We start from the raw sequence: 27076 nt of genomic DNA, 5'->3' as shown, positions 1-27076 counted from the left end.
AAACAAAAATTTAATTTTTCCTTATGTTTAAACACTAGATTAGCTGCAACATGAGCTATACACAATACGTTCAAGGTTAGGTCAATTAAAAACTATCAAATCACTTCACACACCTCACCAGTCGATTCAATGGGTGAAAAAAAACTCGATTCTTTGAGTTTAACTGTGTGGGAGCAGATGATATATTTAAATCAAAACATAAAAAATGCAAGGAATATGTTTTGAAATGGAAAGGCTGATATGTCCAGGTGGTAAATCAGCATTGTATAAAAACTTTTAAATTTCAACAAATCAGAGCACACATTTGACTGAACCTGTTCCGGATTATATATATATATATAATCCGGATTATATATATATATATATATATATCCGGATTATATATATATATATATATATATATATATATATATCTCTCATTATACATAATGAGAGAAGCAAAAGGCTAATCTTTCATCCTTAATTATCAAAAAGAATGTATTTCTCAATAGAATTATTCTAAGTTTTTCAATGCTTTTTCTATGCTTTCCAATTTTTGCTATTTTTTCACATAAACTGTTTCAACTGTTTTAATACAACGATTGATCAGGAACAAAAATCTGTATCTTTCCTGAGCGTTTAGCAATGACATAATCAGCTTAAATAACTTTTCATCTGTGCCCTGGCGGAGGATTTACACATCCCTTTTTCTTTTTCCAGCGATAGGAGATGAAGCACGAGATGAACTCACGGATGGAATTTTTGAGACATCCTCATCATCTTCTTCATCATCTTCATCATACTTCTTACCTTTTGCACTTCGACGCTTAGTTGTTCTTGAACTGTAAAAAAAAGTAAATGAGTTTACAACTATAACAAGAATGGTACAAACACATCAAAGTCCTTTCTTAATGTCCTTTCAGGTAATTTGACACTTCTGAGATAATTACCAAGAAACTGTTTGTCAAGCTGTTTTGAAAGGGAGGAACCTCAGGGTAAAGTAAGCTCAATCCCTCTTTGATCGCTCTATCCATTCTCCCTTTGAAATCAGTTTAGCAGACAATTAAGGCAATAATCCTAGAAATGTAGAAATGCCAGAAACGACCTTTAAATGTAACAGCAAAAGAATTTCATCCCGCTGTAAATAAATGCGATTAATTATTTGATTAATACACTTTGGATCTGTAAAGCTTAAAACGCGACCAATTTAATTTTAAGGGGAGGGAGAGAAGTTGTCAATAGCAGGCGACTATTATCGACACTTTCATTTCCACTGTCAATCTGATTCCATTACTTTCTATTTTAGGGGAGGGGATGGGGAGAAGTTGTCAATAGTAGGCGACTATTATTGACACTTTCATTTCCATTGTCAATCTGATTCCATTATTTTCTATTTTAGGGGAGGGGGAGAAGTTGTCAATAGTAGGCGACTATTATCGACACTTTCGTTTCCATTGTCAATCTGATTTCATTATTTTCTATTTTAGGGGAAGGGGAGATAATATAATATAAAATTATTATAATTTTAAGGGGAGGAGAAGTTGTCAATAGAAGGCGACTATTATTGACACTTTCATTTCCATTGTCAATCTGATTCCATTATTTTCTATTTTAGAGGAGGGGGAGAAGTTGTCAATAGTAGGCGACTATTATTGACAGTTTCATTTCGTTTGACAATCGAATTCCAGTATTTTCTATTTTAGGAAAGGGGGAAAAGTTTTCAATAGTAGGCGACTATTATTGACACTTTCATTTCCATTGTCAATCTGATTCCATTATTTTCTATTTTAGGGGAGGGGGAGATAATATAATATAAAATATAAAATTATTATAATTTTAAGGAGAGGGGGAGAAGTTGTCAATAGTAGGCGATTTTTATTGACACTTTCATTTCCATTGGCAATCGAATTCCATTATTTTCTATTTTAGGGGAGGGGGAGGGGAGATAATATAATATAAAATTAGTATAATTGTAAGGGGAGGGGGAAAAGTTGTCAATAGTAGGCGACTATTATCGACACTTTCGTTTCCATTGTCAATCTGATTTCATTATTTTCTATTTTAGGGGAAGGGGAGATAATATAATATAAAATTATTATAATTTTAAGGGGAGGAGAAGTTGTCAATAGAAGGCGACTATTATTGACACTTTCATTTCCATTGTCAATCTGATTCCATTATTTTCTATTTTAGAGGAGGGGGAGAAGTTGTCAATAGTAGGCGACTATTATTGACAGTTTCATTTCGTTTGACAATCGAATTCCAGTATTTTCTATTTTAGGAAAGGGGGAAAAGTTTTCAATAGTAGGCGACTATTATTGACACTTTCATTTCCATTGTCAATCTGATTCCATTATTTTCTATTTTAGGGGAAGGGGAGATAATATAATATAAAATTATTATAATTTTAAGGGGAGGAGAAGTTGTCAATAGAAGGCGACTATTATTGACACTTTCATTTCCATTGTCAATCTGATTCCATTATTTTCTATTTTAGAGGAGGGGGAGAAGTTGTCAATAGTAGGCGACTATTATTGACAGTTTCATTTCGTTTGACAATCGAATTCCAGTATTTTCTATTTTAGGAAAGGGGGAAAAGTTTTCAATAGTAGGCAACTATTATTGACACTTTCATTTCCATTGTCAATCTGATTCCATTATTTTCTATTTTAGGGGAGGGAGATAATATAATATAAAATATAAAATTATTATAATTTTAAGGAGAGGGGGAGAAGTTGTCAATAGTAGGCGATTTTTATTGACAGTTTCATTTCGTTTGACAATCGAATTCCAGTATTTTCTATTTTAGGAAAGGGGGAAAAGTTTTCAATAGTAGGCGACTATTATTGACACTTTCATTTCCATTGTCAATCTGATTCCATTATTTTCTATTTTAGGGGAAGGGGAGATAATATAATATAAAATTATTATAATTTTAAGGGGAGGAGAAGTTGTCAATAGAAGGCGACTATTATTGACACTTTCATTTCCATTGTCAATCTGATTCCATTATTTTCTATTTTAGAGGAGGGGGAGAAGTTGTCAATAGTAGGCGACTATTATTGACAGTTTCATTTCGTTTGACAATCGAATTCCATTATTTTCTATTTTAGAGGAGGGGGAGAAGTTGTCAATAGTAGGCGACTATTATTGACAGTTTCATTTCGTTTGACAATCGAATTCCAGTATTTTCTATTTTAGGAAAGGGGGAAAAGTTTTCAATAGTAGGCGACTATTATTGACACTTTCATTTCCATTGTCAATCTGATTCCATTATTTTCTATTTTAGGGGAAGGGGAGATAATATAATATAAAATTATTATAATTTTAAGGGGAGGAGAAGTTGTCAATAGAAGGCGACTATTATTGACACTTTCATTTCCATTGTCAATCTGATTCCATTATTTTCTATTTTAGAGGAGGGGGAGAAGTTGTCAATAGTAGGCGACTATTATTGACAGTTTCATTTCGTTTGACAATCGAATTCCAGTATTTTCTATTTTAGGAAAGGGGAAAAGTTTTCAATAGTAGGCAACTATTATTGACACTTTCATTTCCATTGTCAATCTGATTCCATTATTTTCTATTTTAGGGGAAGGGGAGATAATATAATATAAAATTATTATAATTTTAAGGGGAGGAGAAGTTGTCAATAGAAGGCGACTATTATTGACACTTTCATTTCCATTGTCAATCTGATTCCATTATTTTCTATTTTAGAGGAGGGGGAGAAGTTGTCAATAGTAGGCGACTATTATTGACAGTTTCATTTCGTTTGACAATCGAATTCCAGTATTTTCTATTTTAGGAAAGGGGAAAAGTTTTCAATAGTAGGCAACTATTATTGACACTTTCATTTCCATTGTCAATCTGATTCCATTATTTTCTATTTTAGGGGAGGGGGAGATAATATAATATATAATATAAAATTATTATAATTTTAAGGGGAGGAGAAGTTGTCAATAGAAGGCGACTATTATTGACACTTTCATTTCCATTGTCAATCTGATTCCATTATTTTCTATTTTAGAGGAGGGGAGAAGTTGTCAATAGTAGGCGACTATTATTGACAGTTTCATTTCGTTTGACAATCGAATTCCAGTATTTTCTATTTTAGGAAAGGGGGAAAAGTTTTCAATAGTAGGCGACTATTATTGACACTTTCATTTCCATTGTCAATCTGATTCCATTATTTTCTATTTTAGGGGAAGGGGAGATAATATAATATAAAATTATTATAATTTTAAGGGGAGGAGAAGTTGTCAATAGAAGGCGACTATTATTGACACTTTCATTTCCATTGTCAATCTGATTCCATTATTTTCTATTTAGGGGGGGGGGAGATAATATAATATAAAATATAAAATTACAATGATTTTAAGGGGAGGGAGAGAAGTTGTCAATAGTAGGCGACTATTATTGACACTCATTTCCATTGGCAATCGGATTCCATTATTTTCTATTTTAGGGGAGGGGAGAAGTTGTCAATAGTAGGCGACTATTATTGACACTTTCATTTCCATTGGCAATCGGATTCCATTATTTTCGATTTTAGGGGAGAGGGGAAGTTGTCAATAGTAGGCAACTATTATTGACACTTTCATTTCGATTGTCAATCTGATTCCATTATTTTCTATTTAGGGGGGGGGGGAGATAATATAATATAAAATATAAAATTACAATGATTTTAAGGGGAGGAGAGAAGTTGTCAATAGTAGGCGACTATTATTGACACTCATTTCCATTGGCAATCGGATTCCATTATTTTCTATTTTAGGGGAGGGGGAGAAGTTGTCAATAGTAGGCGACTATTATTGACACTTTCATTTCCATTGGCAATCGGATTCCATTATTTTCGATTTTAGGGGAGAGGGAAGTTGTCAATAGTAGGCGACTATTATTGACAGTTTCATTTCGTTTGACAATCGAATTCCAGTATTTTCTATTTTAGGAAAGGGGGAAAAGTTTTCAATAGTAGGCGACTATTATTGACACTTTCATTTCCATTGTCAATCTGATTCCATTATTTTCTATTTTAGGGGAAGGGGAGATAATATAATATAAAATTATTATAATTTTAAGGGGAGGAGAAGTTGTCAATAGAAGGCGACTATTATTGACACTTTCATTTCCATTGTCAATCTGATTCCATTATTTTCTATTTTAGGGGAAGGGGAGATAATATAATATAAAATTATTATAATTTTAAGGGGAGGAGAAGTTGTCAATAGAAGGCGACTATTATTGACACTTTCATTTCCATTGTCAATCTGATTCCATTATTTTCTATTTTAGAGGAGGGGGAGAAGTTGTCAATAGTAGGCGACTATTATTGACAGTTTCATTTCGTTTGACAATCGAATTCCAGTATTTTCTATTTTAGGAAAGGGGAAAAGTTTTCAATAGTAGGCAACTATTATTGACACTTTCATTTCCATTGTCAATCTGATTCCATTATTTTCTATTTTAGGGGAAGGGGAGATAATATAATATAAAATTATTATAATTTTAAGGGGAGGAGAAGTTGTCAATAGAAGGCGACTATTATTGACACTTTCATTTCCATTGTCAATCTGATTCCATTATTTTCTATTTTAGAGGAGGGGGAGAAGTTGTCAATAGTAGGCGACTATTATTGACAGTTTCATTTCGTTTGACAATCGAATTCCAGTATTTTCTATTTTAGGAAAGGGGGAAAAGTTTTCAATAGTAGGCAACTATTATTGACACTTTCATTTCCATTGTCAATCTGATTCCATTATTTTCTATTTTAGGGGAAGGGAGATAATATAATATAAAATTATTATAATTTTAAGGGGAGGAGAAGTTGTCAATAGAAGGCGACTATTATTGACACTTTCATTTCCATTGTCAATCTGATTCCATTATTTTCTATTTTAGAGGAGGGGGAGAAGTTGTCAATAGTAGGCGACTATTATTGACAGTTTCATTTCGTTTGACAATCGAATTCCAGTATTTTCTATTTTAGGAAAGGGGGAAAAGTTTTCAATAGTAGGCAACTATTATTGACACTTTCATTTCCATTGTCAATCTGATTCCATTATTTTCTATTTTAGGGAGGGGGAGATAATATAATATATAATATAAAATTATTATAATTTTAAGGGAGGAGAAGTTGTCAATAGAAGGCGACTATTATTGACACTTTCATTTCCATTGTCAATCTGATTCCATTATTTTCTATTTTAGAGGAGGGGGAGAAGTTGTCAATAGTAGGCGACTATTATTGACAGTTTCATTTCGTTTGACAATCGAATTCCAGTATTTTCTATTTTAGGAAAGGGGGAAAAGTTTTCAATAGTAGGCGACTATTATTGACACTTTCATTTCCATTGTCAATCTGATTCCATTATTTTCTATTTTAGGGGAAGGGAGATAATATAATATAAAATTATTATAATTTTAAGGGGAGGAGAAGTTGTCAATAGAAGGCGACTATTATTGACACTTTCATTTCCATTGTCAATCTGATTCCATTATTTTCTATTTAGGGGGGGAGATAATATAATATAAAATATAAAATTACAATGATTTTAAGGGGAGGGAGAGAAGTTGTCAATAGTAGGCGACTATTATTGACACTCATTTCCATTGGCAATCGGATTCCATGAGTGTCTATTTGAGGGGAGGGGGAGAAGTTGTCAATAGTAGGCGACTATTATTGACACTTTCATTTCCATTGGCAATCGGATTCCATTATTTTCGATTTTAGGGGAGAGGGGAAGTTGTCAATAGTAGGCAACTATTATTGACACTTTCATTTCCATTGTCAATCTGATTCCATTATTTTCTATTTAGGGGGGGGGGGGAGATAATATAATATAAAATATAAAATTACAATGATTTTAAGGGGAGGGAGAGAAGTTGTCAATAGTAGGCGACTATTATTGACACTCATTTCCATTGTCAATCGGATTCCATTATTTTCTATTTTAGGGGAGGGGGAGAAGTTGTCAATAGTAGGCGACTATTATTGACACTTTCATTTCCATTGGCAATCGGATTCCATTATTTTCGATTTTAGGGGAGAGGGGAAGTTGTCAATAGTAGGCAACTATTATTGACAGTTTCATTTCGTTTGACAATCGAATTCCAGTATTTTCTATTTTAGGAAAGGGGGAAAAGTTTTCAATAGTAGGCGACTATTATTGACACTTTCATTTCCATTGTCAATCTGATTCCATTATTTTCTATTTTAGGGGAAGGGGAGATAATATAATATAAAATTATTATAATTTTAAGGGGAGGAGAAGTTGTCAATAGAAGGCGACTATTATTGACACTTTCATTTCCATTGTCAATCTGATTCCATTATTTTCTATTTTAGGGGAAGGGGAGATAATATAATATAAAATTATTATAATTTTAAGGGGAGGAGAAGTTGTCAATAGAAGGCGACTATTATTGACACTTTCATTTCCATTGTCAATCTGATTCCATTATTTTCTATTTTAGAGGAGGGGGAGAAGTTGTCAATAGTAGGCGACTATTATTGACAGTTTCATTTCGTTTGACAATCGAATTCCAGTATTTTCTATTTTAGGAAAGGGGGAAAAGTTTTCAATAGTAGGCAACTATTATTGACACTTTCATTTCCATTGTCAATCTGATTCCATTATTTTCTATTTTAGGGGAGGGGGAGATAATATAATATAAAATATAAAATTATTATAATTTTAAGGAGAGGGGGAGAAGTTGTCAATAGTAGGCGATTTTTATTGACACTTTCATTTCCATTGGCAATCGAATTCCATTATTTTCTATTTTAGGGGAGGGGGAGGGGAGATAATATAATATAAAATTAGTATAATTGTAAGGGGAGGGGGAAAAGTTGTCAATAGTAGGCGACTATTATTGACACTTTCATTTCCATTGTCAATCTGATTCCAGTATTTTCTATTTAGGGGGGGGGGGAGATAATATAATATAAAATATAAAATTACCATGATTTTAAGGGGAGGGAGAGAAGTTGTCAATAGTAGGCGACTATTATTGACACTCATTTCCATTGGCAATCGGATTCCATTATTTTCTATTTTAGGGGAGGGGGAGAAGTTGTCAATAGTAGGCGACTATTATTGACACTTTCATTTCCATTGGCAATCGGATTCCATTATTTTCGATTTTAGGGGAGAGGGGAAGTTGTCAATAGTAGGCAACTATTATTGACACTTTCATTTCCATTGTCAATCGGATTCCATTATTTTCTAACCGTAACATATAAGATCAGATTGCCGAAATATGTTACACGGGTGATAACGAGTGAAGGAAGAGAGTAATGGGATTTAATGGAGTAGAGAAGTATACTTAGCTGTATAGACCTCCGGCAGGTTGACGCTAAGGTGAGTATTTATAGTGATAGTAGTACATGAAACATTGTAATAACAAGCTTTAACTACAGAAAAAAAGGCAGCTTAAGGAGGGCACCATCCTCCCTCAAATTTAGAAAAATCCTGTGTTAATGTGAACCCTAGTGACTGATTTTCCTCAACTGTTAGGAATCCATTACCCGGAACTCTGTCCGCCACCTATGCTCTGCTATTATTCATTTTTCTTTAGAAGAGTGTTTTTGAATTTCAAGTTTTCTCTGGATTCTTTTTTTTTTTAATTAAATTAAAATAACAACAATTTTTTTCAACTGAAAGTAAGGACCAACATTAAAACTGAAAATGAACATAAATTATTAGGTGTAATAAGGGGATTGCCCCCTCCTCAACACCTCGCTCTTTTCTAGTACATTTGAAAAAGCTTTCTATTGTTCTAATTAAACGACCCTTGTGTTTCAGGAGTCGTTCTTAACGAATAGGGTCGAAATTCAAACTTTAGCGTAAAGAGTTAGGTGTTGAGGAGCGGACAATCCCCTTCATATGCCTAATAATTTCTGTTCGTTTTAAGTTTTAATGCTGCTCATTACTTTAAGTTGAAAAAACTTCCTTTTTAAAATTTAATTTCTGGCCCCACTTCCACGGAGAAATCCCCCTTCCCACAGAAATATCCTATAGACAATTCAATCCCAGTGAAAATTTACCCCGGACAATTAGTCTTAACAATTCGAGTGAGCCCTCTCACGATATTCTAGGACCCCTGGGTCGATACGATCACCCCTGGAAAAAAAAAGAAACACACACACACACACAAGCAAATAAACACGCATCCGTGATCTTTTTTCTGGCAAAAATACAAAATTCCCTTTTTTACAGATAGGAGCTTGAAAACACAACTATAGGGGTTTCTGATACGCTGAAGCTGACGGTGAGATTTTCTTTAAGATTCCAATACTTTTATGGGGTGTTTTCCTCTTTTTTCGAAAATCAGGCAAATTTTCTCAGGCTTATAGAGTTTAATTAGTAAGACTAGACTTAATGAAACTTATATATTTAAAATCAGTATAATAAGCACATTTTTTTTATATAACTATGGGTATAAAAATTCTGTTTTTTAGAGTTAAGGTTACTATTGAGCCGGGTAGCTCTTTATTTACAGTCCCGTTATTCTCGAACTGTTTGACCAATCCTTTGGGGCATAAATCCCATGGGTATGGTCTAATACAGGAGTATTATTTATAGGCTATGAAGATGAAGGATAATAGTTTCCTAACACTTATTCTTTTTGGTCATCCATCAGGGTGTCACCAGAAAAGCAAACGTCCTCAAATGGGATGAGTAGATGTCATGATGAACGATTTAAAGGACTTCATGGAGGGGAAAAAGAGCTAAGCTTTAAACGTATTAGGCTGGGTTAGGAATGAGCGGAGATGCGTAAGCCTCAGGCGCATTGGTACTCCAATGAGCAGTTATCAACAATGTTTTTTTTTTTTTATAGATTTGAACAAAAAAAAAAAGGTTATTCCAAAACCAATGGTAACAGAAAGGATATTTATTTACGTCATCAGCTACTAATAACTCAACGCATCATTAAGCTACATGAGGCCAGCATACATACCCACGTTCTTCCTCGATTCCAATCTGTTCAAAACTTTACCCTTTACTTCCTTCCACAAGATAAATCCTTAGAACAAAGTAATATTCATGAACCAATCATTAGCTAATAGGATAATTAAACTCCACTGATAAATCAAATAACTATGGTAAAATTGTTTTTATTAAAAGCTGGTTTTGAGGTGACTTATATAGGTTTTGCCTATTAAGAGCAGTCTGTCAGTTTTGACAAATATTGTTGTTTTTGTTTGTTTATTTTATTTTATTTTTTTGGGGGGGGGGGAGAAAACCAGACAGCTTTCCTTCCCTGTACAAGTACCTGTTATGCAAAGACTAAAGGCCCAAGCACTACCCGACCGTGAGATTGACTGCAATGAAGGGGACTTTTTCCCCTTCCAGCACTCCTTTTCCTCAACAATTCGTGAATTCAGTCTCGCACATGAAATCACTTGAAGAACATTAAAAATAAACTTATAGTTACCCAGTAGGCGTTGATGTTGACTTTCTCCCCTTAAGACTGATCTTCATCCTGACCCCTGATTGGCTGTCCGAATCAACGTCTTCTGCTTTTTCAGGCGGGTCATCATCTTCTTGAGGTGCAGTTGAGACTTTCTCTTTGATAGATGTAAATATCTAAAGAAAACAATTCAATAAAAAAGCAAGATCTTTTGACGTGACAAAAGTTAATTCAAACGCCTATAGACAGGGAGATAGAGGGAAATCCCCTGCATCCCAAGATTGATTGAAATTACAGAAATTTTAGATAATGGTGGCCGGACAAAATAAAGTCGCCTTTTAATTTTTTTAATCTTTAAATCGGGCTGAAGATAAAAAAAAACAAATAGGGAAAGAGGCCAAAAGGGCAGATGAGGTAATTTTTTTTCAAATCAGTCAATGTTCTAAAGATTAACTTAGCTGAACTATCTTTTAAACTAATAAAACAAATTTTAAAACAAGAGTTTGCCTACATTCAAAAAACACTACATTGAATGTAATCAATCTTCTGATTAGAAGTTTATATGGCTTTAAATTAACATATTTAAAATGGGAAGTTCAATAAAAGTATGATTTCGCTTATTCTGAATTTTTATTATCCTCTTTGTTAACGCCCCACTGTCAGTGGTGCTAGTGTTTTTCACTTATTAAATTCCCATACTCTCTGTTCTCAACATCTTGGCAATAAGCCATTTCTAAATAGGCTGTATCAAACAGTTCGTGGTAACGAACTGTAAGTAAGGAGCGACCCGGCTCAATGGTAACCGAAACTCTAGAAAACGGTATTTTGATACAAATAGATACATCAAAAGAATTCGATTTTAATGATGATTTCAAATATATAAGTTTTATCGCGTTTAGTCCTACCCATCAAAAGTTAGGCGCCCGATAACATTTGGCTGATTTTCAAAAAAAGGGGGAAAGACCCCCTAAAAGTTATAGAACCTTAATGAAAATCACACCATCATATTCAGCGCACCAGAGAACCCTACTGTAGAGGTTTCAAGCTTTTATCTAGAAAAAATGTGGAATTTTGTATTTTTTGCCAGAAGAAAGGTCACAGATGCGTGTTTATTTTTTAATTTTTTTTCCCCAGGGGTGGTTGTATCGACCCAGTGGTCCTAGAATATTGCGAGAGGGCTCTTTCGAAGGGATATTAAAAGTTCTAGTGCCCTTTTGAAGTGACCAAAAAAAATGGAGGGCAACTAGGCCCCCTCCCAAGCTCATTTTTTTCCCAAAGTCACCCGATAAAAATTTCGAGAGAGCCATTTTGTTCAGCATGGTCGAAAATATGATAACTATATCTATTAGGATGATTTAATCCCTCGAAGCCCCCATGGGGAGGGCTGAAAGTAATGAACTTTACCCAATGTTAACATATAGTATTGGTTATTGGGAAGTATACAGACGTTTTCAAGGGGATTTTTTTCTGGTAGTGGGGGGTGGGGGTGGGTCGGGGGTTATATGGGAGGATCTTTTCATGAAGGAAGTTTTCATGGGGGAAGGGACATTGCTATGAAGGGGGCGCCGGATTTCCCATCAGTATTTTAAAAAAAATCAGAAATTAAATATAAAAAACAAGTTTTTCAACTGAAAGTAAGGAGCAACCTCAAGACTTAAAACGAATAAAAAATATTAGCTATATGATTGGGTTCACCTTCTAGTCAATGCCTCGCTCTTTAAGCCAAAGATTTTTTAGTACTTTCATAAGAGCTATTTATTCTAATTAACGGCATTTGTGATTAAGGGGTCATTTTTAAAGAATTGGAACAAAATATTGTTTACTTATTCAATGACGGTGAACCAAAATAAAAGCTGTATTAACTAAAAAACGATCAGAAATTAAATTAAAAAAAACAAGTTTTTTAAACTGAAAGTAAGGAGCGACATTAAAACTTAAAATGAACAGAAATTATTCCCTATATGAAAGGGACTGTCCCCTCCTCAACGCCTTGCTCTTTACGCTAAAGTTTGACCCTGTCTCACAACTTTTTTTTAAAACAATAAAAAAAACCTTTCATATACGGAATAATTTCTGTTCGTTTTAAGTTTTAATGTCGCTCCTTACTTTCAGTTTAAAAAACTTATTTTTTTTTTTTTAATCATACTAAAAACGATATTTATATAGGATTTTCTATGTTTTAATGCCTTTATTTAGATTAATATGGTTATTATTTTTTTAAATTAAATCTCATGAATTTTAGCATTCTTTTACTAATGAGCAAAAGATGAAGTTCCATGGTCTTATCAAAGGACAAAAGTGATTCTTAATTATCATACTACGTATAGACTGATACTGGGGGATTCGAGGGGGCCCTTCCACAGACCCCAAGATTTTTTCTGGCGCCTTTGTTCCGTGTTTTTTCACTCCTTTTTTTAACTGGTCGATTTGGTCAATTATTGGCACCCTTGTCACATTCCCCCCTCCAAAGATTTTGCTCTAGATCCGCCTTTGTAGGTTGAAAGATCGTCTGACAAGTATATGCCCTAGTTCTTAAAGGGTATCATAAGTATTAAAGAAAGGTTTGAAAGCTGTTCATATTATGTTGCTTAAAATGTTAATTTAACGTGCGTAACGGTGGTAAACAAGGATAATTTCGTCAGTTTTTAAAGGGATATTTCTGTAAAAAAGTTTTTTAAACTATACAGAGTTATAAATTTTGTTATTATAAAATTTAAAGTTATAAAAGTTATAAAACTTAAAATTATAGAAATTTTCATAAAATTTCTCTTCTTTGCAATAGAAAGATCATAGGTCGGTTTTTTATTTGAAAAGACTTGAATTTCTATTCAAGAGATCCAAAATTTTATAACTTTATAACGCATTCTATACAATGTTTTTAAAGCAAACAGATTGTCATAAAATTCTTAGGAAAGCGAAGAGAGATTGTTACAAAATGCAGTTCTAAATGGCTGAAGGCAACCCATCTAGGCAAATAATCTGGGAAACGATCCTAAATAGAAAGAAGGATCCAAAAGAGGGATTGGTGATTATTTCTCAAAGGTAGCCAAGAGTAAATCAAAACTTCAGCTGGACCGATGATGGTGAGTTAGAAGTATGTATTTAGAAAAGCCGATTTCAGTAGAAAGGGGGGTAAAGGTCCCAGACGACACCCCTGCTGCCACCTACAACTTTTTTTTAATGCTGACGGGGCTCCTAATATGGGCATAGAGTCATTAGGGAGAACACGTGGTTAATGGGATCAATGACCTAAAGTCAGTCATTAATCAAATTGTTTCCGGGCAAAGTTTAATAATGTCTGACAGGTACTGTCAATCATTAATCAAATTGTTTCCAGGCGAAGTTTAATAATGTCTGACAGGTGATGTCAAGATTGATTGATATGTCACGAAAGGGGAATTAATTTGTTGTTTATAAGGTGAATTATTGATTCAAGAAGGGGGAATTAATTTTTGTTTCTAAGGGGAATTATTGATACAAGAAAGGGGAATTAATTTGTTGTTTCTAAGGTGAAGGTGGGGAAGAGATATATTGATTATCGAAGGGAGAGAATTCCCGAGAAATTGATTACATAATCGGTAGAACCCTATAAGGAGCTCGTGAAGGGAATCCATTTATGGGCATAGAATGACGTAATCAACTAGGACAAATGGATTTCTGAGAAATTGATTACATAATCGGTAGAATCCTATCAGAAGGTCATGACGGGAATTCATTTATGGGCATAGAATGACGTAATCGACTAAGACAATTGGATTTCTGAGAAATTGATTACATAATCGGTAGAACCCTATCAGGAGGTCCTGACGAGAATCCATTTATGGGCATAGAATGACGTAATCAACTAAAACAAATGGATTTCTGAGAAATTGATTACATAATCGGTAGAACCCTATCAGAAGGTCAAGACGGGAATTCATTTATGGGCATAGAATGACGTAATCGACTAAGACAAGCAAGTTACTTTCTTAATGTCCCTCCTAAATACATTTTACCACTTGAAGTAATTACCATATTCACCCAAAACTGTACTTTACAGCTTTTTACATACCTCAACAACAAGAAATACTTTTCAAAGACCATTTCAGAGCAAGTTACTTTCTTAATCTCCCTCCTAAACCCATTTTGCAACTTGAAGTACTTATCTTTTTCACCCTCAACTATACCTTAACAGCTTTTTTGTTACCTCAACACCAAGAAATACTTTTCAAAGACCATTTCGGAGCAAACTAATGTCTTAATGTCCCTCCTAAACACATTTACAAACTTGAAGTACTTATCTTTTTCACCCACACCTATACTTTACAGCTTTTTCTATACCTCAACACCAAGAAATACTTTTCAAAGACCATTTCAGAGCAAGTTACTTTCTTAATGTCCCTCCTAAACCCATTTTCCAACTTGAAGTACTTATCTTTTTCACCCACAACTATACTTTACAGCTTTTTGTATACCTCAACACCAAGAAATACTTTTCAAAGACCATTTCAGAGCAAGTTACATTCTTAATGTCCCTCCTAAACCCATTTTCCAACTTGAAGTACTTATATTTTTCACTCACAACTATACTTTACAGCTTTTTGGATACCTCAACACCAAGAAATACCTTTCAAAGACCATTTCAGAGCAAGTTACTTTCTTAATGTCCCTCCTAAACCCATTTTGCAACTTGAAGTACTTATCTTTTTCACCCACAACTATACTTTACAGCTTTTTGAGGTTCCAAACACCAGGAAATACTTTTCAAAGACCATTTCAGAGCAAGTTACTTTCTTAATGTTCCTCCTAAACCCATTTTGCAACTTGAAGTACTTATCTTTTTCACCCACAACTATACTTTACAGCTTTTGGATACCTCAACACCAAGAAATACTTATCAAAGACCATTTCAGAGCAAGTTACTTTCTTAATGTCCCTCCTAAACCCATTTTCCAACTTGAAGTACTTATCTTTTTCACCCACAATTATACTTTACAGCTTTTTGGTTACCGCAACACCAATATATACCTTTCAATGACCATTTCAGACTAAGTTAATTTCTTAATGTCCCTCCTACACCCATTTTCCAACTTGAAGTACGTATCTTTTTCAACCACAACTACACTTAACTTATTGTCGATATATTAAACGAAAATATACGCTACTCAAAAGTAAAATTCAGTGCACGCAATAATCATTATGTCCCTCCTACACCACTTTTCCAACTTTAAGTACTTCTGTGGGTCACACCAAAATCTCATTTACTTATTGATTGTTAACTCCAAACAAATGCATACTTTTCAAAAGACATTTCAGAGCAAGTTCCATTCTTAATATCCCTCATAAACCCATTTTGCAACTTTAAGTACTTATCTTTTTCATCCAGAACTATACTTTACAGCTTTTTGGATACCTCAACACCAAGAAACACCTTTCAAAGACCATTTCAGAGCAAGTTACTTTCTTAATGTCCCTCCTAAACCCATTTTCCAACTTGAAGTACTTATCTTTTTCACCCACAACTATACTTTACAGCTTTTTGAGTGTCCCAAAACCAAGAAATACTTTTCAAAGACCATTTCAAAGCAAGTTACTTTCTTTTTGTTCCTCCTAAACCCATTTTCCAACTTGAAGTACTTATTTGTTTTACACTCAACTATACTTTACAGTTTTTTGGATACCTCAACATCATGAAATACCTTTCAAAGACCATTTCAGAGCAACTTACTTTCTTAATAGCCCTACTAAACCCATTTTCCAACTTTATTTAAAAATGTTGTTCACCCAATTACATAATGTTTATATTTTTGGTTAACACAAAAAACGGCAATAGTAGAAGAATCCAATTACAGAAATCGAAACTTAACTAATGTCCATCCTCACCCAATGTCACAACTTGACATACGTATCTTTAACTTCCAAACCTATACTTTAAATCTGGTTTGTTCCTTCAAAACCAAGAAACAACTTTGAAAAACAAGTTAAGAGGAAACTACTGTCTTAATGACCATCCTATACCCATTTTCCAAATTGAAATACTTATATTTTTAACCCACAACTATACTTTACAGCTTTTTGGATGCTCTACCACCAAGCAATACTTTTCAAAGGCATTTCAGAACAAGTTCTTTTCTTAATATGCTTCTTAAACCAATTTTACAAATTCTAAATTTTTCCATAGTAGATAGAAAAAGCTATATCATAGCTGTGAATATTTTCTCGAAAGATAAGCAGTTCTATTTCAATTTTTAATTTTCTCAATGAAGTGAAGAAAAGTTCAAGTTTTCTTCTGAATTTTCTCAATGAAAAAGAAATTAGTTTTTATTCAATTCTATTTTTCCAAATAATATAAAAATTTTCCACTTTAGTTCAGATTTTTCTCAAAGGGGTGAAAAATTTAAAATACTGTTCCAAATTTTCTCAACGAAGTGAAGAAAAGTTCAAGTTCTCTTCTGAACTTTACCAAAGAACACACTTCAATTCTAATTTCTCCAGAGAAAACAAAAATCTTCCACTTCAGTTCTTTATTTCACAAAGACATAAAGAAATTTAAAGTTCAATTCTAATTTTTCGGAGGAAGATAGAAAAAGTAATACCATACTTGTGAATATTTTCACGGAAGATAAAAAGTTCTAGTTCAATTTAAAATTTTCTCAACGAAGTCAAAGAAAGTTCCAGATCTCTTCTGAATTTTCTCAATGAAAAAGAAATTAGTCATTGATTATATCTATTTTTCCAAATAATATAAAAATTTTCCACTTTAGTACAGATCTGTCTCGATGAGATGAAAAATTTAAAATACTGTTCCAAATTTTTCAAAGAAGATAAAAAAGTTCTCTTCAGAATTTTACCAAAGGATACAATTCAATTCTAATTTATCTAGAGAAAATAAAAATCTTCCACTTTAGTTCTTTATTTCACAAAGACAAAGAAATTTTAAGTTCAATTCTAAATTTTTCCGTGAAAGATAAAAAAAAGTAATACCACACTTGTGAATATTTTCCCGAAAGATAAAATGTTCTACTCCATTTTAAAATTTTCTCAACGAAGTGAATAAAAGTTCAAGTTCTCTTCTGAACTTTACCAAAGAACACACTTCAATTCTAATTTCTCCAGAGAAAACAAAAATCTTCCACTTCAGTTCTTTATTTCACAAGACATAAAGAAATTTAAAGTTCAATTCTAATTTTTCGATGGAAGATAGAAAAAGTAATACCATACTTGTTAATATTTTCCCGTAAGATAAAAAGTTCTAGTTCAATTTAAAATTTTCTCAACGAAGTGAAGAATAGTTCAAGTTCTCTTCTGAACTTTACCAAAGAACACACTTCAATTCTAATTTCTCCAGAGAAAACAAAAATCTTCCACTTTAGTTCTTTATTTCACAAAGACATAAAGAAATTTAAAGTTCAATTCTAATTTTTCGATAGAAGATAGAAAAAGTAATACCATACTTGTGAATATTTTAACAGAAGATAAAAAATTCTAGTTCAATTTAAAATTTTCTCAACTAAGTCAAGGAAAGTTCAAGTTCTCTTCTGAATTTTCTCAATGAAAAAAAAATTAGTCATTGATCATTTCTATTTTTCCAAATAATATAAAAATTTTGCACTTTATTTCAGATCTGTCTCGAAGAGATGAAAAATTTAAAATACTGATCCAAATTTTCTCAACGAAGTGAATAAAATTTCAAGTTCTCTTCTGAACTTAACCAAAGAACACACTTCAATTATAATTTCTCCAGAGAAAAAAAAAATCTTCCACTTAAGTTCTTTATTTCACAAAGACATAAAGAAATTTAAAGTTCAATTCTAATTTTTCGGTAGAAGATAGAAAAATTAATACCATACTTGTAAATATTTTCACGGAAGATAAAAAGTTCTAGTTCAATTTAAAATTTTCTCAACGAAGTCAAGGACAGTTCAAGTTCTCTTCTGAATTTTCTCAATGAAAAAGAAATTAGTCATTGATCATTTCTTTTTTTTTCCAAATAATATAAAAATTTTCTACTTTAGTTCAGATCTGTCTCGAAGAGATGAAAAATTTAAAACACTGTTCCAAATTTTTCACAGAAGATAAAAAAGTTCAAGTTCTCTTCGGAATTTTACCAAAGAACACAATTCAATTCTAATTTCTCCAGAGAAAATAAAAATCTTCCACTTAAGTTCTTTATTTCACAAAGACATAAAGAAATTAAAGTTCAATTCTAAATTTTTCGTTGGAAGATAGAAAAAGTAATACCATAGTTGTGAATATTTTCCCGGAAGATAAAAAGTTCTAGTTCAATTTAAAATTTTCTCAACGAAGTGAAGAAAAGTTCAAGTTCTCTTCTGAACTTTACCAAAGAACACTTCAATTATAATTTCTCCAGAGAAAACAAAAATCTTCCACTTCAGTTCTTTATTTCACAAAGACATAAAGAAATTTAAAGTTCAATTCTAATTTTTCGGTGGAAGATAGAAAAAAGTAATACCATACTTGTGAATATTTTCACGGAAGATAAAAAGTTCTAGTTGAATTTTAAATTTTCTCAACGAAGTCAAGGAAAGTTCAAGTTATCTTCTGAACTTTACCAAAAAACAAACTTCAATTCTAATTTCTCCAGAGACAACAAAAATCTTCCACTTCAGTTCTTTATTTCACAAAGACATAAAGAAATTTAAAGTTCAATTCTAAATTTTTCGGTGGAAGATAGAAAAAAGTAATACCATACTTGTGAATATTTTCCCGGAAGATAAAAAGTTCTAGTTCAATTTAAAATTTTCTCAACGAAGTGAAGAAAAGTTCAAGTTCTCTTCTGAATTTTCCCAAAGAACACACTTCATTTCTAATTTCTCCAGATAAAACAGAAATCTTCAACTTCACTTCATCTTTTCACAATGATATAAGGAAGCTTAAATTTCCATTCAAAATTTTTTGGTGGGAAAAAGAAAAATTATTTCCATAAATGGGATCATTTTCGCAAAAGATAAAAATTCATAGTTCAATATAGAATTTTCTCAATGAATTGAAGAAAAGTTCCAGTTCTTTTCTGAATTTTACCAAGGAACACAATTCAATTCTAATTTCTACCGAGAAAACAAAAATCTTCCACTTCAGTTCTTTTTTTCACAAAGACAAAGAAATTTAAAGTTCAATTCTAAATTTTTCGGTGGAAGATAGAAAAAGTAATACCCTACTTGTGAATACTTTCCCGGAAGATAAAAAGTTCTAGTTAAACTTAAAAATTTCTCAATGAAGTGAAGAAAAGTTCAAGTTCTCTTCTGAATTTTACTAAAGAACACAATTCACTTCTAATTTCTCCAGAGAAAATAAAAATCTTCCACTTCAGTTCTTTATTTCACAAAAGACAAAGAAATTTAAAGTTCAATTCTAAATTTTTCAGTGGAAGATAGAAAAAGTAATACCATACTTTTGAATATTTTCACGGAAGATAAAAAGTTATATTTCAATTTAAAATTTTCTCAACGAAGTGAAGAAAAGTTCAAGTTCTCTTCTTAACTTTACCAAAGAACACACTTCAATTCTAATTTCTCCAGAGAAAACAAAAATCTTCCACTTCAGTTTTAAGTTCCCCAAAGAAATAAAGAAATTTAAAGTTCTATTCTAAATTTTCAGATGGAAGATAGAAAAAGTAATACTATGACTTTGATTGTTTTCCATGAAGATCAAAAGTTTCACTTAATTTATAATTTTTCTTAAATTCAGTTCTGATTTTTCTCAAAGAGATAAAAAATTTAAAGTTCTGTTCCAAATTGTTCATAGAATATAGAAAAATTTATACATTGATTGTTAATATTCAACATGAAGATAATTAACTACAATTTAATTATGAGTTTTCTCGAAGAAGTGCAAATTGTTCAAGTTCTCTTCTGAATTTTATTAAAGAATATAAAAAATTTAACTCAATTATGAATTTTAGAAATGAAAATAAAAAAAACTTTCCACCTCAGTTATTAATACCTCAAAGACATAAAAAATTTAAAATCTAGTTCTAAATTTTTCCGTAGAAGATAGGAAAAGTTATAGTATGATTGTGATTATTTTCCAGTGAAGATAAAAAGTTTCACTTTAATTCTAATTTTCTTAAATTCAGTTCCGATTTTTTGTAAAGAGATGAAAAATTTAAAGTTCTGTTCCAAATTTTTCATAGAAGATAGAAAAATTTATACATTGATTTGAATATTCGACATGAAGATAAGGAGCATCACTTTAATTCTGAGTTTTCTCGAAGAAGTGCAAAATGTTCAAGTTCTCTTCTGAATTTTCTTAAAGAAGTGAAAAAAGTTAGCTCAATTCTGAATTTTACCAATGAAAATGAAAAAGCTTCCACTTCAGTTCTTAATTCCACAAAGACATAAAAAATTCAAAGTTCTCTTTTAATGTTTCCAAGAAAATAAAAAGGCTCCACTTCAGTTCTGGTTTTTTTTCTCAAAGAGATGAAAAATTTAAAGTTCTTTTCTAATTTTAAATTAAATGTTGGCTCCTTTGTCTTATGGATTTACCCATAAAATTTTTAAATTAGAAAATGATTGACTCGTTCTATTATTAAACACAATCATTCAAACTCGTTCATCTAACCTCCAAAACAATAGGTTAGGTATAAATAAATATTAATAGATAAATATAAACATATATACACGTTTAATTTAGTCTATTTTAGTTTAATTTATCCTGCGAGTTCATGTTATTTTAACCTAAACTTTTCCAATGCGTATGGTTCGGTTACGCTAGATTAAGTTAGGTTCGATTAGGTTAATTTAGGTTAGGTTAGCCCACGTACGCTTCACTTAGGTTAGGTTACGTTAGGTGAGAGACAGGCAAAAAGTTAGGTGTATGATTAGGTTAGGTTAGATTAAGTTAGGTTAGGTTAGATTAGCCTACGGTCGCGCGCGTACGTAGGCTAACCTAGCCGAACCTAACCTAACCTAACTTAACCTAACCTAACCTAATCATACACCTACCTTTTTGCCTGTCTTTCACCTAACCTAGGCTAACATAAGTGAAGCGTACGTGGGCTAACCTAATATAACTTAACCTAACCTAATCTAACCTAACTTAATCTAGCCTAACCATACTCGCCGGAAAAGGTTAGGTTAACTTATCATGAGCGCTCATGATAAGTTAACCTAAACAAAACAAACATAAAAAAGTATAAAATTTTCTATTTATTTATTAATATTTATTTATACCTAAACTAACCTATTGTTTTGGAGGTTAGATGAACGAGTTTGAACGAGTCTTTAATAATAGAACAAGTCACTCATTTTCTAATTTAAAAATTTGATGGGTAAATCCATAAGACAAAGGAGCTAAAATTTAATTAAAAATTAGAATAGAACTTTAAATTTTTCATCTGTTTGAGAAAAAAAACAGAACTGAAGTGGAGCCTTTTTATTTTCTTGGAAAAATTAGAAGAGAACTTTGAATTTTTTATGTCTTTGAGGAATTAAGAACTGAAGTGGAGGCTTTTTCATTTTCATTGGTAAAATTCAGAATTGAGCTAACTTTTTTCACTTCTTTAAGAAAATTCAGAAGAGAACTTGAGCATTTTGCACTTCTTCGAGAAAACTCAGAATTAAAGTGATGCTCCTTATGTCGAATATTCAAATCAAGATAATTTCTTAAACCAAATTGGTCTAACATAACATAAAGAAAGAAAAACGAACAAAAATAAGTCTTCTACTGGCCAAGTGAAGATACTGCAAAAACAAATCAAATATTTCTAAATGACAAGCTCCCCTTTTCTTCAGCAAAAAATAAAAAAATGTATAAATGAAAGCCAAAAATGAAAAGAATTAAAACCAACTACCTAAAAACCATAAAAGCGAGTTATTCGCCAATATCCGCGATTTGCACAAAATACAAAAAAAATGAACTCCCATCGACAGATACTAGCAAACAACTGAAAAAGCAAAGGAATCAATTCATTCGCTCGAAAAAACAAAACGAACCAGCAATTAAATAAGTTGTAAAACTATGTCATTTTATTTCGAATTTTAATTAAGGCATTTCTTGCAGACACCCTTTGAGACCTAAGGGGTTGTTCACGTGTTTGATTAGATGACTGGGAAAGTGGTTCAAGGTTTATTTCAGGGATTACTAACGTATCGGCTTTTCTTTTGAGAAAACCGAAATATGACTCGTTCATTCAAATCAATGTATAACTTTTTCTATCTTCTATGAAAAATTTGGAACAGAACTTTAAATTTTTCCTCTCTTTGCAAAAAATCGGAAGTGAACTTAAGAAAATTAGAATTAAAGTGAAACTTTTTATCTTCACTGGAAAATAATCACAATCATAGTATAACTTTTCCTATATTCAACATAAAAATTTAGAACTGAACTTTAAATTTTTTATGTCTTTGAGAAATTAAGAACTGAAGTGGAAGGTTTTTTGATTTTAATTGGTAAAATTCATAATTGAGTTAACTTTTTTCTCTTCTTTAAGAAAATTCAGAAGAGAACTTGAACAATTTGCACTTCTTTGAGAAAACTCAGAATTAAAGTGGAGTTCCATATCTTCATGTTGAATATTCACAATCAATGTATAACTTTCATATCTTCTATGAAAAATTTGGAACAGAACTTTAAATTTTTCATCTCTTTGAGAAAAATCAGAACTAAATTTAAGAAAAATTATAAATAAAGTGAAACTTTTGATCTTCATGGAAAACAATCGCAGTCATAGTATTACTTTTTCTATCTTCCATCTAAAAATTTAGAATAGAACTTTTAATTTCTTTATTTCTTTGGGGAACTTAAAATTGAAGTGGAAGATTTTTATTTTCTCTGGAGAAATTAGAATTGAAATGTGTTCTTTGGTAAAGTTCAGAAGAGAACTTGAACTTTTCTTCACTTCGTTGAGAAAATTTTAAATTGAACTAGAACTTTTTATCTTCAGGGAAAATATTCACAAGTATGGTATTACTTTTTCTATCTTCCACCGAAAAATTTAGAATTGAACTTTAAATTTTTTTATGTCTTTTGTGAAATAAAGAACTAAAGTGGAAGATTTTTATTTTCTCTGGTGAAATTAGAAATGAATTGTGTTCTTTAGTAAAATTCAGAAGAGAACTTGAACTTTTCTTCACTTCGTTGAGAAAATTTTAAATTGAACTAGAACTTTTTATCTTCCGGGAAAATATTCACAAGTATGGTATTACTTTTTATATCTTCCACTGAAAAATTTAGAATTGAACATTAAATTTCTTTGTGAAATAAAGAACTTAATTGGAAGATTTTTATTTTCTCTGTAGAAATTAGAACTGAATTGTGTTCTTTGGTAAAATTCAGTTGAGAACATGAACTTTTCTTCACTTCATTGAGAAAATTTTAAATTGAACTAGAACTTTCTATCTTCCGTGAAAATAATCACAAGTATGGTATTAATTTTTCTATCTCCCACCGAAAAATTTTGAATTGAACTTTAAATTTCTTTATGTCATTGTGAAATAAAGAAATTAAGTGGAAGATTTTTGTTTTCTCTGAAGAAATTAGAATTGAAGTGTGTTCTTTGGTAAAGTTCAGAAGAGAAGTTGAACTTTCCTTGACTTCGTTGAGAAAATTTTAAATTGAACTAGAAATTTTTATCTTCCGTGAAAATATTCACAAGTATGGTATTACTTTGTCTATCTTCCACCGAAAAATTAGAATTGAACTTTAAATTTCTTTATGTCTTTGTGAAATAAAGAACTGAAGTGGAAGATTTTTGTTTTCTCTGGAGAAATTAGAATTGAAGTGTGTTCTTTGGTAAAGTTCAGAAGAGAACTTGAACTTTTCTTCACTTCGTTGAGAAAATTTTAAAATGAACTAGAACTTTTTATCTTTCGGGAAAATATTCACAAGTATGGTATTACTTGTTCTATTTTCCACCGAAAAATTTAGAATTGAACTTTAAATTTCTTTATGTCTTTGTGAAATAAAGAACTGAAGTGGAAGATTTTTGTTTTCTCTGGAGAAATTAGAATTGAATTGTGTTCTTTGGTAAAGTTCAGAAGAGAACTTGAACTTTTTTATCTTCTGTAACAAATTTGGAACAGTATTTTAAATTTTTCATCTCTATGAGACAGATCGGAAGTAAAGTGGAAAATTTTTATATTATTTGGAAAAATAGATATGATCAATAACTAATGTCTTTTTCATAGAGAAAATTCAGAAAAGAACTTGAACTTTCCTTGACTTCGTTGAGAAAATTTTAAATTGAACTAGAACTTTTTACTTCCGTGAAAATATTCACAAGTATGGTATTACTTTTTCGATCGTCCACCGAAAAATTAGAATTGAACTTTAAATTTCTTTGTCTTGGTGAAATAAAGAACTGAAGTGGAAGATTTTAGTTTTCTCTGGATAAATTAGAATTGAAGTGTGTTCTTTGGTAAAGTTCAGAAGAGAACTTAAACTTTTCTACGCTTCGTTGAGAAAATTTGGAACAGTATTTTAGATTTTTCATCTCTTCGAGACAGATCTGAACTAAAGTGGAAAATTTTTATATTATTTGGAAAAATAGAAATGATCAATGACTAATTTCTTTTTCATTGAGAAAATTCAGAAGAGAACTTGAACTTTCCTTGACTTCGTCGAGAAAATTTAAAATTGAACTAGAACTTTTTATCTTCCGTGAAAATATTCACAAGTATGGTATTACTTTTTCTATCTTCCATCGAAAAATTAGAATTGAACTTTAAATTTCTTTATGTCTTTGTGAAATAAAGAACTGAAGTGGAAGATTTTTGTTTTCTCTGAAGAAATTTGAATTGAAGTGTGTTCTTTGGTAAAGTTCAGAAGAGAACTTGAACTATTCTTCACTTCGCTGAGAAAATTTAAAATTGAACTAGAACGTTTTATCTTCCGTGAAAATATTCACAAGTATGGTATTACTTTTTCTATCTTCCATCGAAAAATTAGAATTGGACTTTAAATTTCTTTATGTCTTTGTGAAATAAAGAACTGAAGTGGAAGATTTTTGTTTTCTCTGGAGAAATTATAATTGAAGTGTGTTCTTTGGTAAAGTTCAGAAGAGAACTTGAACTTTTCTTCACTTCGTTGAGAAAATTTTAAAATGGACTAGAACTTTATATCTTTCGGGAATATATACACAAATATGGTATTACTTTTTCTATCTTCCACCGAAAGATTTAGAATTGAACTTTAAATTTCTTTATGCCTTTGTGAAATAAAGAACTGAAGTGGAAGATTTTTGTTTTCTCTGGAGAAATTAAAATTGAAGTGTGTTCTTTGGTAAAATTCCGAAGAGAACTTGAACTTTTTTATCTTCTGTGAAAAATTTGGAACAGTATTTTAAATTTTTCATCTCTTCGAGACAGATCTGAACTAAAGTGGAAAATTTTTATATTATTTGGAAAAATAGAAATGATCAATGACTAATTTCTTATTCATTGAGAAAATTCAAAAGAGAACTTGAACTCTCTTTAACTTCGTTGAGAAAATTTTAAATTGAACTAGAACTTTTTATCCTCCATGAAAATATTCACAAGTATGGTAATACTTTTTCTATCTTCCACCGAAAAATTAGAAATGAACTTTAAATTTCTTTATCTCTTTGTGAAATTAAGAACTGAAGTGCAAGATTTTTGTTTTCTCTGGAGAAATTAGAATTGAAGTGTGTTCTTTGGTAAAGTTCAGAAGAGAACTTGAACTTTTCTTCACTTCGTTGAGAAAATTTTAAATTGAACTAGAACTTTTTATCTTCATGGAAAATATTCACAAGTATGGTATTACTTTTTCTATCTTCCACCGAAAAATTTAGAATAGAACTTTAAATTTCTTTATGTCTTTGTGAAATAAAGAACTGAAGTGGAAGATTTTTATTTTCTCTGGAGAAATTAGAATTGAATTGTGTTCTTTGTTAAAATGCAAAAGAGAACTTTAACTTTATAATCTTCTGGGAAAAATTTGGAACAGTATTTTAAATTTTTCATCTCTTCGAGACAGATCTGAACTAAAGCGGAAAATTTTTATATTATTTTGAAAAATAGAAATCATCAATGACTAATTTCTTTTTCATTGAGAAAATTCAGAAGAGAACTTGAATTTTCGTTGACTTCATTGATAAAATTTTAAATTGAACTAGAACTTTTTATCTTCCGTGAAAATATTCACAAGTATGGTATTACTTTTTCTATCTACCATTGAAAAATTAGAATTGAACTTTAAATTTCTTTATGTCTTTGTGAAATAAAGAACTGGAGTGGAAGATTTTTGTTTTCTCTTGAGAAATTAGAATTGAAGTGTTTTCTTTGCTAAAGTTCAGAAGAGAACTTGAACTATTCTTCACTTCGTTGAGAAAATTTAAAATTGACCTAGAACTTTTTATCTTCCGTGAAAATATTCACAAGTATGGTATCACTTTTTCTATCTTCCACCAAAAAATTAGAATTGAACTTTAAAGTTCTTTATGTCTTTGTGAAATAAAGAACTGAAGTGGAAGATTTTTGTTTTCTCTGGAGAAATTAGAATTTAAGTGTGTTCTTTGGTAAAGTTCAGAAGAGAACATGAACTTTTCTTCACTTCGTTGAGAACACATTAAATTGAACTAGAAATTTATATCTTACCTGAAAATATACACAAGTATGGTATTACTTTTTCTATCTTCCAACGAAAAATTTAGAATTGAACTTTAAATTTCTTTATATCTTTGTGAAATAAAGAAATGAAGTGGAAGATTTTCGTTTTCTCTGGA

At 31.2% G+C, this 27076-nt stretch overlaps 1 protein-coding gene across 1 annotated transcript in view; it reads right to left on the bottom strand.

The window, feature by feature from the left end:
* Positions 1 to 554: 554 nt before the first annotated feature.
* The window catches only part of brm (ATP-dependent helicase brm), a 134781-nt gene continuing 108259 nt past the window's right edge, over positions 555 to 27076 (bottom strand). The window contains exons 19-20 of the mRNA XM_089100070.1: positions 10420 to 10571; positions 555 to 821 (exon numbers count right to left, since the gene is read on the bottom strand). Of these exons, the coding sequence (XP_088956196.1) occupies positions 674 to 821; positions 10420 to 10571 (300 nt within the window). The 3' untranslated portion in view covers positions 555 to 673. The remainder of the gene's footprint in view (positions 822 to 10419; positions 10572 to 27076) is intronic.

This window comes from Artemia sp. Qi Xiang Cuo, chromosome 2, assembly GCF_049724085.1.
Source record: "Artemia sp. Qi Xiang Cuo chromosome 2, ASM4972408v1, whole genome shotgun sequence".
In the NCBI taxonomy this organism is placed as follows: domain Eukaryota; kingdom Metazoa; phylum Arthropoda; class Branchiopoda; order Anostraca; family Artemiidae; genus Artemia; species Artemia sp. Qi Xiang Cuo.
The sequence above is the reverse complement of the archived record's forward strand: the minus strand, read 5'-3'. Positions and strand labels throughout refer to the sequence as shown.